The 17,564-nt window shown below is 47.5% G+C and overlaps 1 protein-coding gene across 2 annotated transcripts in view; it reads right to left on the bottom strand.

The window, feature by feature from the left end:
• The window catches only part of colec12 (collectin sub-family member 12), a 354,609-nt gene that overhangs the window by 308,993 nt on the left and 28,052 nt on the right, over nt 1-17,564 (bottom strand). The window contains exon 2 of one of the 2 annotated variants that reach the window (XM_085992803.1): nt 16,802-16,855. In XM_085992803.1, coding sequence (XP_085848929.1) covers nt 16,802-16,855 — 54 coding nt within the window. The remainder of the gene's footprint in view (nt 1-16,801; nt 16,856-17,564) is intronic. The other variant, XM_085992804.1, reaches the window with a different exon arrangement.

Here is a 17,564-nt window from a genome sequence, read left to right as displayed (position 1 = left end):
GAGAGGAAAGAACAAAAGGGAAGGTCTGTGATAGGATGGAAGGCAGGAGAGATTAAGAGACAAAAGGGATGATGGTCCAAGGCAAAAGGAAATGGAAATGGGACAAATTAAGAAACAAAAGATGAGTCTAGATGAAGTGTAAATGGCAATGGCAGAATTATCAACAGCTGCCATGTGGGAAAAGAAATAGGGGCAAAGGTTATGGTCTGAAATTGTTGAACTCGATGTTGAGTCCAGAAGGCTGTAAGGTGCCTAATCAAAAGATGAGGTGCTGTTCCTCGAGCTTACGTTGAGCTTCAGTGGAACAATATAAGAGGCCAAGGACAGAGAGGTCAGAGTGGGAGTGGAGCAGAGAATTAAAGTGACAGGCGACCGGAAGCTCGGGGTCACCCTTACGGATTGAACGGAGGTGTTCCGCAAAGCAGCCACCCAATCTGCGTTTGGTCTCCCCAATGTAGAGGGGACCGCATCGTGAGCAGCGAATACAATATACTAAATTGCAAGAAGTACAAGTAAATCGCTGTTTCACCTGGAAAGAGTGTTTGGGGCACTAGACAGTGGGAAGGGAGGAGGTAAAAGGGCAGGTGTTACATCTCCTGCGCTTGCGCGGGAAGGTGCCAGGCAAAGGGGAAGGGGTGTTGGGGGTGGTAGAGGAGTGGACTAGGGTGTCGCGGGGGGAGCAGTCCCTTTGGAATGCTGAAAGGGGAGGTGAGGGGAAGACGTGTTTGGTGGTGGGATCACGTTGGAGGTGGAGGAAATGGCGGAGAATGATCCGTTGAATGTGGAGGCTGGTGGGGTGAAAGGTGAGGACAAGGGGAACCCTATCGTGTTTCCGGGAGGGAGGGGAAGGGCTGAGAGCAGAAGTGCGGGAAATAGAACGGACACGTTCAAGGGCCATGTCAACCACGGTAGCGAGGAATCCTCGGTTGAGGAAACATTTCTGACAAGGGGGTCATTGACCTGAAACGTTAACTCTGTTTCTCTCTCTACAGATGCTGCCTGACCTGCTGAGTATTTCCACATTTTCTGTTTTTATTTCAGATTTCCAGCATCCGTGGTATTTTGCTTTTGTCTTAGGGTTAATTAATAACCTTGTAGTAAAGGGGCCTTTAGGGAAAAATGACCATCATATGATAGAATTTTATATTGAGTTTGAAAATGATTTAGTTAAATCTGAAACTAGGGTCTTAACTCTAAACAAAGCAAACTACGTAGGTATGAGGGGCGAGTTGGCTAAGGTAGATTGGGAAACTACATTAAAAGGTATGATGGTAGAGAAGCAATAGCTAGCATTTAAAGAATTAATACATAATTTACAACAAATATACATTCCTTTAAGGCACAAAAACCCCACAGGAAAAGTGGTCCAACAGTGGCTAACAAGAGAAGTTAAAGATAGTATTAGATCAAAGGAAGAGGCTTATAATGTTGCCAAAAAGAGTAGTAAGCCTGAGTATTGGGAGGATTTTAGAATTCAGCAAAGGAGGACCAAGAAATTGATAAAGAAAGGGAAAATAGAATGAGAGTAAACTAGGGAGAGACATAAAAACAAACTGCAAAAGCTTCTATAGGTATGTAAAAAGGAAAAGATTAGCGAAAGTAAATGTGGGTCCCTTACAGGCTGAGACAGGAGAAATTATAATGGGGAATAAGGAAATGGCAGACAAATTAAACAAATACTTTGGCCGCGATTTTATTCGAGGAGGCGGGTTGGAGTCAGGTTGCCTGGTGGGCGGGTTCCGGTCCCGCTGTCGGTTTCAGCCGCTCCCAATTTGCGATTTTAAATTAAGTGGGCTCATTAAGCCTGCCGTGTGCGCTGCCCAGTCAAATGAGTGGGAGCGGGTCTGCTGATCGCCTCTGATGACGTCATTCCTTCAGTTGTTTTTAAGGCGCCCATGTAGCTTCAGCTTATCATTTCTTTTGTGCTACTGTGGGAATTGGCCCAGGTGACCATGATTGCTGGCAAAGCAAAGGCTGCTCCACACTTCGATGAGAACTCCCTCCAAGCTCTTGTGGAGGGAGTAAGAGGGCACAGGGAGATTCTGTTCCCTCCCGATGGCTGGAGGAAGCCTCCTCAGCAGACAAAGGCAGCCTGGCTGTAAATTGCTGAGGAGATAACTGCTAGGTCCTTATGCTCACGCACCTGGGTGTAGTGCCAAAAACGCTTCAATGATCTTCTGCGCTCATCAAAAGTGAGTATCACATCACACTTACCTTCAATCTGCTTCCATTCTCTTCTCATCACCAGCACTCTGCTTTGTCAGCCTGCTCCTCCACATCCCACCTTACCCTTACTTCCCTTGCACCTTTACCTATCCTTCTCTGTCTCTGCACTGAATCACTTCACCAGACTACTATGCACCCATCACACTCACTCTCACGGTTATGCAATGACAACAACTAACAGCTCACAGGGAGGCAGCTTCCTCTTGGCACCTCACTCCATCTTGGTCTCCCTCTAAGCTTCTATGTTATGGGTTCTTCACAGTCACTCCATCAATCTCGCTGAAACTCCATTTGTGTCCCTCCTTGCAGGAAAAGATAGCCCACAATAAGATAGAGAGAGCGACGACAGGAGGAGGGCCACCATCCCTCGCTACATTGACAAGCGCTGAGGAGGCTGCTCACAACATCGTGGGAGGTGGTGAGGAGCTGGAAGTGGGGGACGGAGAGACAGGCGCAGTTGAGGAAGATGGTGACAGAATAGATTTTCAACCCTCTCATTTAGATTTCATGATTGATTGAAATGGCATATGATGTTCATAGAGATTGACTTTTGATTATCTGCACAATAGGATGTTTGTGCTACCTAAATATCAGATGTCTAACACATGCCTTTACTCTCCCACAGGACCATCAAGAGCCCCACTCCTCATTGTCCAGGAGGAAGAGCCAGACGACTCCTCAGAGGAACCTTCAGCCTCAGAGGGAGCAGTGTCACCAGGACTCAGCACACCCAGCACCAGCACAGAAACGCACACCTTGGCGGGTCCTGCGCGACATAGAGTAGTGTTGTCACCTGATGTATCACAGCTCACAAGTGAGCATCAGCAGATGGTGGAGACAGCGACAGCAGCGGAGAGCCCTCGGCGGAGGGCGCTGGACGCTCTTAGCTCTGCCCAGCTGCATGTAGACGCTGTGCCTCTGGGGCCATCCAGAAGGAGAGCGGTGCTGGAACTTCAGGAACAAGTGCAGGAGTCTCTGACATGGTTTGCATGCAGGGTAACTGCAAGTGTGCAGAGAATGGAGGAGTCCATCTCAAACATCAGCACTGCCACGGTGGAGGCAATGGCACATTAACGTGTCGCCATGGAGAGGGTGGCAACCCCCATGGGGGAGATAACTCGCCAGACTCAACAGAGCATGGTGACTCTTCTAAATAGATGGTCTAATATGGAGGATAGATGGGCATCTATTGAGGAGAGACACCAGAGGTACATGGACATTGCCTGTTATGAGGACTGTCAGTACTGAGATCGGTCCTCATGGCCCCACTGATGTTCAGCAAGGTGCGCTCCAGTCACTTGCTAGCTCTGAAGTGCGAGTGACCCATGAGAGGGAAGTTGGTGGCCGACAACAAGGAAGTGTGGGCTCCTCTCCAACCGCTCACATGACCATGCCATTGCAAAGCCCGCAGTCAGAGCCTCAGATTCCACACCCAACTGAGATGGCTATCTCAGCCCCTGCACAGCTGCAGGAACAGCAGACTGTTGCGGAGCCCTCCCAGGCTCTCAAACCCAGAGGACACCCGCCAAAGGCATCTAAGCAGGCTCAGCAGAGAAGTGAGCAAGCTGCCTCTACATCTGCTGAAGCCACAGGGGAAGCACCACTTAGAAGCACGTGTAAGAGAAAGTTAACACACAAATAGTCACAAGGGTACTCACTTGGGTGTTTTCATCTGATACATTAATAATAACGATGACAAACTTTTTTATTAAAGAAAAGCCAGGGCAAAGATTCAAAGAGTTGGCTTATGACTGCTCAGAAATGGAAGTTGCACAGTGAAGGGTCAGGGCACCTTTCATCTGTAATGAGTCATAGAGTCATAGATTTAAACAGCACAGAAAGAGGCCCTTCGGCCCATCGTGTCCGCGCCGGCCATCAAGCCCTGTCTATTCTAATCCCATTTTCCAGCACTTGGTCCGTAGCCTTGTATGCTATGGCGTTTCAAATGCTCACCTAAATGCTTCTTGAATGTTGTGAGGGTTCCTGCCTCTACCATCCTTTCAGGCAGTGAGTTCCAGATTCCAACCACCCTCTGGGTGAAAAAGTTTTTCCTCAAATCCCCTCTAAACCTTGTGCCCCTTACCTTGAAACTATGCCCCCTGGTTATTGACCCCTCTACTAAGGGGAAAAGTTCCTTTCTATCTACCCTATCTATGCCCCTCATAATTTTGTACACCTCAATCAGGTCCCCCCTCAGCCTTCTCTGCTCTAAGGAAAACAACCCCAGCCTGTCCAGTCTCTCTTCATAGCTGAAGTGCTCCAGCCCAGGTAACATCCTGATGAATCTCCTCTGCACCCTCTCCAATGCAATCACATCCTTCCTATAGTGTGACGACCAGAACTGCACACAGTATTCCAGCTGTGGCCTAACTAGCGTTTTGTACAGCTCCATCATAACCTCCCTGCTCTTATATTCTATGCCTCGGCTAATGAAGACAAGTATCCCATATGCCTTTTTAACCACCTTATCTACCTGTCCTGCTGCCTTCAGGGATCTATGTACATGCACACCAAGGTCCCTCTGATCCTCTGTCCTTCCCAGGATCCTACCATTCATTGTGTATTCCCTTGCTTTGCTAGTCCTCCCAAAATGCATTACCTCACACTTTTCAGGGTTAAATTCCATTTGCCACTGTTCTGACCAACCCATCTATAGCGTCCTGTAGCCTGAGGCTTCCCTCCTCGCTATTTACCACTCCACCAATTTTCGTGTCATCTGTGAACTTACCGATCAGACCTCTTACATTCATATCTAAATCATTAATGTACACTACAAACAGCAAGGGACCCAGCACCGATCCCTGCGGTACACCACTGGACACAGGCTTCTAGTCACAAAAACAACCTTCAACCATCATCCTCTGCCTCCTGTCACTAAGCCAATTTTGAACCCAATGTACCAAATTGCCCTGGATCCCATGGGCTCTTACCTTCTTGACCAGTCTCCCATGTGGGACTTTGTCAAAAGCCTTACTGAAGTTCATGTAGACTACATCAACTGCACTACCCTCATCCACACACCTAGTCACCCCCTTGAAAAATTCAATCAAATTGATTAGACATGATCTCCCCCTGACAAAGCCATGCTGACCATCCTTGATTAATCCTTGCCTCTCGTCTGTGGGACAGCTCTCCCAATTTTGGCACAAGTCCCCAGGGGCTAGAAATTCAGTAGGCTTTGCGCCCAGTTTTCGCCCAAAGAGGGCTTTTGCGCCACTTGCTGAGCTTTCGCCGATATTCAGCGCTGCGGTAATGGCGGCGTTAGCCAGTAGCGCTGCGCCGCCACCGATGACATCATCGGTGTGCGCAGTGCCCCGCTACCGCCCCGCTACCGGCCCGACCGCCATATTTAGTTGCGGCCGCCTCTTCCGCAGCGGCCGCAAACAGCGATCAGAAAACGGGGCCGTCCTGTAGCGTTAGTGGGGCGAGTTGAGGCGGAGGTGCGGTCGGCCGCTTTTTCGGCGGCCGCCTGCCCGCACCTCCTTCCCCGGCCTCCTCCACCGCCCCCCCGCGGCATTGCCGGCTGTTTTCCGGGAGCCCGGCACTTCTCCGTGGTGCCGGGCTCATTTGCCGACACTAGCGAGCGGCGATCTCGCTGTTGCAGGCACCTCCCCCTTAAGAGAGGGAGGAAGGCCTGCAGTACCGCAGCCTGCCGCTCCGCAGAGGGTGGCGCTGCGGCACCTAGCGCGCCGATATTCAGTTTCAGCGCCCTAAGCGGGGGCGCCAAAACCCTTGAATAGCGGCCGCCTTCGAGTTGGGGCGCTGAAACTGAATTTCCGGCGGGCGCAAGTGGCTCCGCGCGCAGCGGTACTTTCTGGGCGCAAGCGAGCTGGCCACCCCAAACTGAATTTCTAGGCCCAGGTGTTAGTGAGGAGGACTCTGCAGGGCTGACTGGGCTGGGTGCGCTGTTGTCGTGTCCGAAGCTGGTTCCGAGGTCGATGCCAGGTGGTCCGTCCGCTTTTATTCTTATTATTGTTTCTTGTAGTGGTTTGTTACAACTGAGTAGCTTGCTAGGCAGTTAAGAGGGCAGTTAAGAGTCAACCACATTGCTGTGGGTCTGGAGTCACATAGAGGCCAGGCCAGGTAAGGATAGCAGATTTCCTTCCCTGAAGGACATTAGTGAACCAGATGGGTTTGTTACGACAATCCGGTAGTTTCATGGTCACCATTACTGATACTAGCTTTTTATTCCAGATTTATTTAATTAACTGAATTTAAATTCCACAGCTGCCATGGTGGGATTTGAACTCACGCCTCCGGATTATTAGTCAGGCCTCTGGATTACTATTCCAGTAACATAACTATACTACCGTTCCTGTAATGACTAAACACTTCCCGTACTCCTCCTCTCTCCACCCACCACCACAGCCACGTAATCTCCTGGGAGAGGCAAAAAGCAGAGATAAAATCCAGGACCAATATGAGGAAAAATACACTGGAAAATTCCTCTCCGATCCCCCCTCAGTCGATCAAAACTAGTCCAGGAGATCCAATGGACCAAGTATTACCCACAAAGACACTTGCCTTCTATATGATGAGATCTCTGCCCCAGTTGAATAATAGTTTTAATGCTTTTAAATTAATTTTGTTTTCTGTATTCCTTTATACAATAGATGAAATAACACCAAGCACAGGAAACCCAACAAATAGGCCTAGAAATTCAGTATCATCACGTTTGGGGCGCTATAGTCGAGCGTGCGCTAAATTTAGCGCCCGGCGCAAATTATCGCCACCTTCAGCGAAATTGAGTTGCTTCGCCCCAAGAGGTTGTTGGTGTGCTAAATCAGGCGCTGCACGACTATCCTAAGGCACTAAGCCGGAGAGGCGAGGCATTACCACCGAGGGCAGGCGCAGCGCAGGTGCGGCCAGTTAGCGATTGCAGGCAGACATGCTGGCGCCGGTCACCTCTTAAAGGGGGAGTGTCGATTTGGCTTGCAGCCACGCCCTGCACATTGGAGCCCTGATTCTCGGCCTGGACAGACCTGCTGCGACATTGTAACGCCTACGACCATGAAGAGGGCCAGGGAGAAAGCGCAGCGGTTCAGTGAGGGGGCCCTGAAGGTTCTGATTGGCGCAGTGGAGCGCAGGCGACCTATCCTCTTTCCGGACAGTGGCAGGAGGCCGCTGCCCAACGAATATCGAAAAGCTTGGAGGGAGGTGGCACACAGAGTGACCTCCAGCAGCATGGTACCTAGGACCCCGACGCAATGCAAGAAGAAGTTCAACGACCTCACTCGGGTTGTCAGGGTGAGTACCCTTTCCAGTATCCTCTTCATCCCTGCATGTGCACCTCACTTTATGGCCAAAGGGTCCTGAAAGCCCCAGTGCCCAGCCCTCATCCAATACCTATGGGCCTCTCATGAAACTCACATGCACATTCACCACTTTACACACTGTAAGGGCTATTTGACCATGGGAGGCAGTGCAGCCAAGATCAGGGCTTCACACTGTAAGGGCTATTCCACCATGGGAGGCAGTGCAGCCAAGATCAGGGCTTCACACTGTAAGGGCTATTCCACCATGGGAAGCAGTGCAGCCAAGATCAGGGCTTCACACTGTACTGAGAGCCCATCCTTTCTCTTGCAGGGCAAGCTGGCGCACAATAGGAGGCAGCAGCAATGGACCGGGGGAGGCCGTCCTGAACTTAAAGACCTCAGCGATCTGGAGCAGCAAGTGGAACGGATTATGGCAGGCCAGATGATTGGCCCCATCGCCACTGGAGATGCTGACCCTGTTCTGGGCAGCAATGGTAAGGTCATCACCTTTTTGACCTCTCTCCTTCCACTTGTGCCTCACACCAGCATCCTTTGCCACTATCGAACCAATGCAGTGCATTGCAGCACTCATGCCTCCCTCGCTGCCGCCCTGTCCTCACGCTAAAGCAACTCTTGTACCTCCCTGCTTTCAGATGCTGATTTGCCAGCTGAGGAGGCGGGCCCTCAAGCTGCCACTGTGAGTGATTCGGAAAGCGAGGAGAAGGAAGAGGAAGCCGGACCATCAGTGCCACCCTCAGCCGAGGCAGCCCATGGCCATAATGGGGACACGTCTTCCCTGGAGGGGAGCAGGGGGGAAGGGTCTGAGGAGGGTGAAGCTCCGGGGCCCAGCGGGCTGCAGCAACGTGGGGGGGGTGGGGTAGGGAAGCACGGTGGCCTTCTCCCCGGAGGGAGAGTGTGGCCTCCAGTCCTACTGCAGTGAGCGCAGAGGAGGTGCGGCTCCTCACTGAAATGGGCGCCCAGGCGGAGCACAGGCACACTGAGCTCATGGCTGCAGTGGCAAGGATGCCTGACTCCATAGAGTCACTGGCAAGGAGTGTACAGGAATTCGGTGCAGCACAGGCAAGGAGTCTGCAGGACTTCGGTGCAGCACAGGCGGCTTCCATGCAAGTGCTTAGTCGTGCCATGCAGTCACTGGCTGGTCTGATGCAGACACAGATCAGGGCCACATGAGCACTAACTCACCGGGGCCCTCGCCGCGCCGCAGCAGGCCAGCAGTCTGTGCTTCAGCAGATTGCTGCGCATGCTTCAGTGCTGCCCCGTGCGAGTGCCAGTGTCTCGTCCGACCAGGGAGTGCCTGTGCTTTGTCAGGTTGGCAGCATTCCTGCTGCCAACACTGTCACTCCTCCACTGCAGCTGCCACCACCCGTAGGACAGACTGCTGCCGCCCATGCAGAGTTGGAGCAGTCAGCAGCCGGGCCCTCCAGGCCCAGAGCTGGTCCAGGCCGACCCCCAAGGGCATCTGCTGTCTCACCAGCTAACCCTCAGCAGCCTTCCCCCAGCCTTGCTGCAGCCACTGAGGTCCCATTGAGGAGGAGCTGCAGGGCGGGTAGGGGCCATGCCTACCCATGAAGCAAGATGGATCACCCTCGCAGGTGAAAAAGTAGAAGGTCTGGCCAATTTTGTTGTTTTTTATAAACAGGCCGAGACTGTTGTATTTCTTTCTTATAAACAGGCCGAGACTGGTGTTTTTGTTTTTTATATAAAGGCCGAGGCTGGTGTGTTTGTTTTTTATATAAAGGCCAAGACTGGTGTGTTTGTTTTTTATACAAAGGCCGAGACTGGTGTGTTTTTGTTTGGGGGGTTTCTCTGAATTAGTTTGTCATGTGGGAAGGGCACAGAGTTATAAGAGTAAAAAATTTTCTTTAATCGCACTGTCCATGTTTGCTTTTGGAAGTATTGGTTGCTTTGATCAGCTGAGGGCTTGCGGAGCGGCTACATTCATCTTCCTTCATTGGCACAAGCCATTCCCTGAGAGGGGGCCTAGAACCGAGTTGCAATAAGCCGCAGACGGACGGCCCTTGCACTTTCTGCCTCCCTCCCATCTTGGTGCTCCTCCTCCTCCTCTGATTATCCTCCAATGTCTGCTGGCAGTGGCTGAGTCCTGAGGATAGCCAGGTTATGCAGCATGCAGCACACTACAACGAAATGGGAGACTCGCTCAGGCAAGTACTGAAGGGCTCCCCCGGAATGTTCCAGACAGCAGAACCATTGCTTTAGCACGCCGATTGTGTGCACAATGATGTTCCTGGTCGCTTGATGGCTGTCATTGTATCGTTCTTCAGCAGGGGTGCTGGGCGCACGGAGCGGGGTCATCAGCCAGGTGCACAAAGGATAGCCCTTGTCCCCGAGAAGCCAACCTCCTGGGTGAGCCGGGGCTTCGAAAAGGTCTGCCACAGAAGTCTGGCGCAGGATGAAGGCGTCGTGGCTGCTGCCTGGAAAGCGGGCATTGACAGCTAGTATCAGCTGTCTGTGGTCACACACCAACTGCACGTTCAATGAATGGAACCCCTTCCGGTTGCGGTAATCCTCGACATTCTCTAGAGGTGCCCGCAAAGCCACATGCGTGCAGTCAATGGCACCCTGGACCATGGGGAAGGCTGCTATTCTTGCAAATCCCATTGCGCACTCTTGCTGCTTGTCCAGGGTCATGGGGAAGGAAATGTACTGACGTCTCCTTTTAAAGAGGGCATTCATGAATTGGCGGATGCAGCAATGCACCGCGAACTGGGAAACATTGGCAATGTCCCCAGTAGCGGCTTGGAAGGAGCCGGTGGCATAGAAGTTGAGAGCCACTGTCACCTTCACTGCCACTGACAGAGACGTCCTGCTCCTCAGCTGAGGTTGCAGATCTGTCTGAAGCAGGTGGCAGAGCTCAGTTGCCACCTCCCTTCTGAATCGAAGCCTCCGAATACACTGCTCCTCAGACATGTTGAGGTATGAGAACTGCTGGCGGTATACCCTGGGAGGGTAAGGCCTCCTGTGCCGACGCCTGTTGGCCCTCCTCCATCTGGCCATGATTGGCACACTCTCTCAGCGTCTCTGAGCCCTCTCAATGCAATGGAGAAACCCAACATTTCCACCCATTGCAGCCCCCATAATATGTGGCCACTCAAGGCTATGACACTGAAAAATCAATCCACCTGCAAAGTTCTGGGCTGAAGCCAGAAGTACCTGTGCGAGCGCTGAGTCAATGCAGAAAGCTTTCTCCCTTTGTCTCTCTGTAAATCTCTCTCTCTCTCACACAGAAGGAGTGGTCCAAAAATGGCTACCAATAAGAAGCCAGGAAGAGCCCCCTTTAAATAGCACCCCCCAGCCCCACAGCGACTGGGAACTGTTCCACTCAACCAGTCGCTGGGAGCGCCAGGCGAAAAGAAGGGGGGCGCCACTGAAGTTCCGGTTCGGGGCGCAGCTGAGCGGGCGTTGCGGTTTTGCGCCGCCGCTAAATGTCCGCTCAATTTCGCGAGAGGCGCAGGTCGCGCCGCACCCGGGCGCTAGCCGCTTCGCGCCCCACTTATCGCTCTCTTAAGGCGCTAGCGGCTGATGCTACCAACTGAATTTCTCCCCCATAGTCTTTGGCATGCTGACACTACTGTTCTGAGAATTGGGAGCAATATCATTAACTGAAACCCATGGGATATAAAGTTCCAGCTAAGCAATAATAACAAAAGCAGGAAACAGATCAGCACACTTTGGAGTCTACATGGTCCCCAGGGACTTTCAGATTGCCAACTGCAGATGTTGATGGTTTTGAACTAAACCTACGAATACAGCGGCCTCACTCCAGTTTTCTTCACTATGTGAATTTTTATGACTATTCAGATTTTTTTTGTATTATTCCAATCAAAACCAACCTCCCACCACAATCCAACTTTAAGTTTTGTATTTTGGAATCAAACTGCAAATTAGTCACCAGCTGAAAAATTAACTGCATTTTCAGTGAAGAAATACAAGAATTCCTTCATTTTTTTCAAAGAGACAATTTAAAGGATAGTTTTCCGACTTTGTGCTTCTGGTGGGGAGTGTAACTCAAAAATTCAGACATGCGCCGCACAGTGCTCCCGTTTAACTGCGCGGCTGCGCAGCTGTCTGAAGCTCCCGCGGAAGTTTAAAGAGGCCGCACACCCCCCCCAAAAATGAGAGGGAACATTGGAGCCGTGCATGAATTTCCAGCCATCAATGGTCATACAATCATTTCTGATATACACTCCCAGTGGGTGAGGCAAAATGTGTGTGCAAAATTCAGAAATTACCCCTTTAGTGTTAAGTATAGCCAGAGAAGAAGTCTCATAAAGTCTGAATCCAGAGATTATAATCACCTTAGATTTCAGCTTCATTTGCAGGAAACGCCAGTGAAGTAAGTCTCAATGATCTAAAGTAAACATTCAAGTCACTTGCTGCAATCCTAACTTTTCCAGAAACAATCTGGATTATTTTTTCATTCTGATGCTTTTCTAGGATTGCATTTTCAGCAGAAACTTACAGCTAAGGTGCTCCAATAAAAATAAACGGAAATTTGAAAATCTTGTCAATAGTTGCATGTTTCACTATTTTTCTCCAGTAACCACAATGAATATTGAAAGAAATAGAGATATAGTAAAACACACAAGAGGATTAGTTAACAATAATTTTTTTTTTAGCAATCTCCATTATCTACTTCCAGCTCATAAATAAGTTATTTCGGATTTCCAACATCTGCAGTATTTTGCTATCATAAATAAGTTAATGTTCTTTTGGGTTTTGGGTTATTTAATGCTAACTTTCTTTGATGTGAAATTCATGTGTTTTCCACAATCTTTTCACCCATGTTGGCATTAGTACGAACACCAGAAATCGGGTTAATTGCAATTTAGCTCTGATATTACCGGTTTCACACTTCTGAATTGGTTTATGTAACACCTGACAACGTTCAGCCAGCTGCAGAAATCGCTATTCTGGACGAATATGTTTCAACTGCACACAAGAAAAACTCTTCACAGGCTGGTCTCTGTCCAAAACTGTAGATATTTCTTCGGAATTTCTCCCGCTCCACCACAGTAACTTCACCAGAAGTGCGACAGAAACCCCCATTTATGTGTAAACAGGGTTTCAGCCAAACTTTGGGTGAAGTTGCGGTGGTGGAGCAGGTGTATCTTTGAGGAAACTCCCAGCCATGTACTTGACAGATAAGAGGTGGCTGAGTGAGTGCTAACAAGATCATATTTCAGCATGACAGGATGAAGGTTGTGTCCTTAACTGGCCTGGATTATGGATGAGGTCAGTAAGATGTTGAACAATTTGTGCAAAAGTACAAAAGTAAGGCAACAGTAATACATCAATGAAAGGTCAAATATGCATTGTATTGCCATCAATGGCAAGCTGCTTCTGAAGTAAGTGTCCTGCTGCCATCAAAATATCATGCAAATATGGTGTGACAGTTGAAATTAATGTGCAAATTGCTTCCAAATTGTGTAGACCTCCACATCCATGGAAAACACAAACTATCCGTTATTGTAAATTCATATTTGTAAAAGAAAAATCAAGAAAAGGACAGTTCTGAGAGAAGATCTTGCTATCCTGGGAAGTCCATCTAGTAAAGTTTACTGGCTGAAAGACCCTTTTATTAAGTAAGTTGGCTTTAGCTGGACAGTCCATATCCTCAGAATTTTTTTTGCATGCCTGCATACTTACCATGTGCTTAGAATACTACATCTGAAACAATTATCACTGCATTCAGCCAATAAAGAAGAAATTTGTTTTGCAATGACTAGCATGACTGCATAGTAATATTTTCATGCTCTCCATTGTTCCATATACTTTCCTCACAAGTGCAGTCACTGATGCCATACAGGAGCAAGAGGAAGAGCAGCAGGAAGAGTGTTTCTCTTCTGTACAGGTTGGCAGCACAGAATCACCATGGGATTGGAAAGTATGATGGGGTACACTCTTTGAAGGAAACAGCATTACAAGAACATAAGAATTAGGAATTATTGAAGAGGCAGTGTCACTGGAGGAGTCTTTAGAGAGACTTGAAGATGCTGAATGGAAGTCCAACATCGCTAAACCCTCTACAGGCATGCCTACCTGGTAGTCTCTCAGTTGACCACTTTAAGCAGACGATGCTGAGCCATGTGTTTGGTGCGCCCACTTAATTTGGCTCAAAGGGGACCTGTGTACACCAAGGTCCAGGCACTCTGAATCAGTCTGTGTATAATATCTGAAGCATAATGTACAAAATGACATTTGAGGAAGACTTCTCCAACCTTTCAGCAAGTGAAATCTGGCAAGTTTCAAATGCAGTGGGACATGCTGCAGCAACCTCAGTCAATGAGACCATAAGCATAGTGTATGCATCTCGGATTGATGCTCACACTGCAGCTATGGGAACCTTGGGTGACAAAATGCAGGAATTAGTGAGAACTGGCTTTAATTAGAAGCAAGAGTGCAGGAAGGATTTTAGCAGCTTATACAGAACAATGCATTTTGCCTGGATGGGTGCAGCTGCAGCAACACCCAAGAACCACTGCACTGTATAGGACAAAGTGGTCCGTTTGATCGGTGCCCTGTCACTGGACTCAATATCCATCACTGGTGCACTGTGGCTGCAGTTCGCACTATCTACAGGATGCACTGCAGCAACTCGCAAAGCTTACTTCAACAGCACCTTGCAGTCCTATGACCTCTGAAGCCAGGAAGGCCAAGAGTAACAACTTCATGGGAACATCATTATATGCAAGTACCCCTCAAAGTCACACTGACTTTGGAGATATACCACTGTTCCTTCATCGTCACTGGGTAAAAATCCTGGAATTCCCTACCGACACCATCACTATGAGGACTGTAGCAGTTCGAGGAGAAGGCCACCACCATAAAACACTTCACCCTTTCACTTTGTGGCATCAATTTTCATCTTTGCACATAAATACACCTTTTCTCACATCACAGTTCTGTACATGTGATCTGTTAAAGGCACAGAGACATTTAGGCCTTTTACATTACAGTAAATAAATGTTGCCACCAATTATAACATCACATTGCCTATGCCTGTTCTGTAAACACCAAGGTATATCAGCAAATGGCCATGTGAATGTGTTACTGGTAAGGTGCAGGGCAACATCAGCCAAGCAGATGGGACAACATCACTAGACAAATGCAGTGCAGCAGATCAGAGACCAGTTGCTGCTGTTCTCATGCTACTACTTATCCTTATTTTTCAATAGGCAGATGTTGTTGCCGTTCTTTGTCCTCCCTTGGCCCTGGTGCCTGCTGATCCTCGGTGATCCATCTATTAATGGCTATGTTGTGCATCATGTAGTACATCGTCACTATTTGACCATCTTTTCAGAGATACATGAGGCAGCTGCAAAGGCAGTGAGGCATTATCTGAGCATACCAAAGACCTTCTTAATCAGCATTTCTTCCCTGAAACATTTACATTCTATCATTCATTGTTGCATGCTTGGACAATCTTCAAAAAATACACAACTAAAACCACCCAAGAAAACCGCAACTTAAAATTATTAGTATTTCACTGTGAACTCCTGACATGTGAATTCGCCAAATAAGTGAATAAAATGTTGTAGAAACAGATTGTTCATTTAGCAGGTATTAATTAGAGGGGGTAAATGTTATATTCAGCACTCCCAGCAAATATCATGAACTTGAACACACACGCCTGATTTTCTATCCATTCATTTTAAGTTAACTACAATTGCATAAAGGTCTGTGCCAGGAATGTTAAAAATGAGAATTTACCACATGGCTTTGTTTACCAATCCTAACCTATGACATAATGGCCCGGATTTTGTGGTGGTAATGACTGCAAAACTGTCAGTGTTCGCCATCATTACCCCTCTGAAATTGATTGTAACTTCAGGATTTAGCGCATGCGCAGATAAATGCGGGAATCCAGAAGTTGCCGTCAGCCATTCCCTGCTCTGCCACAGGCTGCATTTTGGAACTCCCCATAGCCGGCAATCAATGAAATCACTTAAACTGAAGAAAACTTGCACTTTTCCACTCTAATATTACTGTTAAACAGCCCGTAAAAAGTTAAGCCTTGTTGAAATAGATGTAACTGGGGTTTTAATGGCGTATTGACTGCTGAACAACCTTTCTGGCCCTGAAAACAAATGTTATATTTGTAGAATGTCAAATTTCTCCATTATGACAAAAATCACTAGATTTTTAAAATAAAAACTATTTTTTTTAAGTTTGTTTATGTTATTTCAGCTTCTACCTTAACCCCGTGTGTATGTCCCAATCTTTATTTCGCTCTCTAAAATTTTTAAAAACTGAATGATAATCAGTGCTTTTTATTTCCTGGTTTGCTGTCTGAAAGAATTCTTCAATGCGATTGGCTGCTTAGACAGCTTGATGACATCACTGTTAATGTATGTTGGGGATCCCCTTTTGACAGTGCTATAATCAAATTAAGGTTGACAAAGCTAAAGTTTTCATCACAGATATTGCAAGATCTTTGTGGGCAGCTTTCTTCGAGGTAAGCAGCGAACGCCGTCGCTTCGCTGCTGACTGCAAATTCCGGGCCAATGTACAATAGGTATATAAGACTTCCAATGGTAGGGTACTTTTGGTGAACTCACACTCCTGGAATAGCGAAGACTAGGCTGCTCCTAAATCTCCACTGTGACACGCCGTCAAACTTAGTATCAGCCTCTGTATTAACTTTTTCACTGCGGTTGTTATATTATTACCATAGATTTTATTAGAACTATTGAAAAATAAGACGTTTGCAGCAGTAGACACAATAGCACATTGCACCAATCTTATTATTATGCTGTCCCTTGTGTATAAACACGTGGCAAGATACTTTTCCAGAAAATCAATGTCTCCTTAACAGAACATGTTTCCAGGGAGATAATTGAATAGTAAAAGTAGAATCTTAACTTCAAGAAGAACTGTACACTTATGTGAGGTATACTGAATTCTGAAATATATTTAGACAGGAAGGTTCATCGTTCTAATATTGCTTAGAAATACAAACCTTTTATAAACTTGATTTGAAGAGGATTCAGAGAATCCATTCCCAGAACCAGTCTCAAAGGTGTTGTCTTGTGATGTTCCTTAAATTACAATCAGCTCTATCCCCTCTTCTCCAGATACACCCAATATAATGCTCAGGGAAATGCACTAGATGTATTCCAGTAGAGACGTCTTAATTACATGATCCTCACCTCAAAAAATCAGTTCTGTTAATGCCAAATTTTATGTTTTTTCTGTACATACTGTGGCGCCTTTATTCATTTAACAAATCTGTCTGTAAGTGATTAGTTTTGCAAACCTTGTTGGTAATCAGTACTCACCAAACCTCTTGTAACCCATTGAATGCACCTCCTCTTCTTCACTGTAGTCATCTGCTAGAACAAGTAGTTCAATCAATACAACAAAATGGAGCATGGTATTAACAAATACAGAAAGAAGAAAGCAAAGACTGGGCTCCTGCACTCCACATGAAACTATTAAAGGGAATAATCAACTGCTTCAAGTTCTGTGCATCCTTTATTAGGCAAAGTTGTGATCTCCACCCACATCCCCTTTACATCTTAAATTAATGGACTTTGACTTTTCACTTGCAATATATATGTTACATATATATAAGTTCCATTCTTCTTGTTATTCCCCATTGTTTTGACTTAATTTGAAGCAGTGTTCCATTTCTGCCTTTTCTATACTATTTATTATATGTCATATAAATGCTATGAGATTACCTTTCAATCACTGTTTTCAAGGTTGAAAGCCCAAGTTTCTTTAGTAGGGGCCAAGAATAGATCCTTGGGGGATTACAGAGGTAATGGGGCAGCCATTGCTGGAGATGCTATGGCTATGGTTGAATAGGTAAGAGTGGAACCAAGCAAGACTAGTTCCACTGAGTAGGACAACGGAGGAGAGGCATTGGAGGAGGATGGTGTGGCCATCCATGTCAAAGGCTGCAGAGAGGTCAAGAAGAATGAGGAGGGATTGCGTACCACGATCACTGTCAGAGGATGTCATTTGTGACTTTGATTCGGACTATTTCAGGGCTGTTGCAGAGGCAGACACAGAAACCTGATTGGAGAGATTCAAACA

This window comes from Somniosus microcephalus, chromosome 7 (genome assembly GCF_052327205.1).
Source record: "Somniosus microcephalus isolate GS21.2 chromosome 7, FLI_Smic_1.0, whole genome shotgun sequence".
Taxonomy (NCBI): Eukaryota; Metazoa; Chordata; class Chondrichthyes; order Squaliformes; family Somniosidae; genus Somniosus; species Somniosus microcephalus.
Note: the sequence above shows the minus strand (reverse complement) of the source record. Positions and strands in the feature narration are given on the sequence as shown.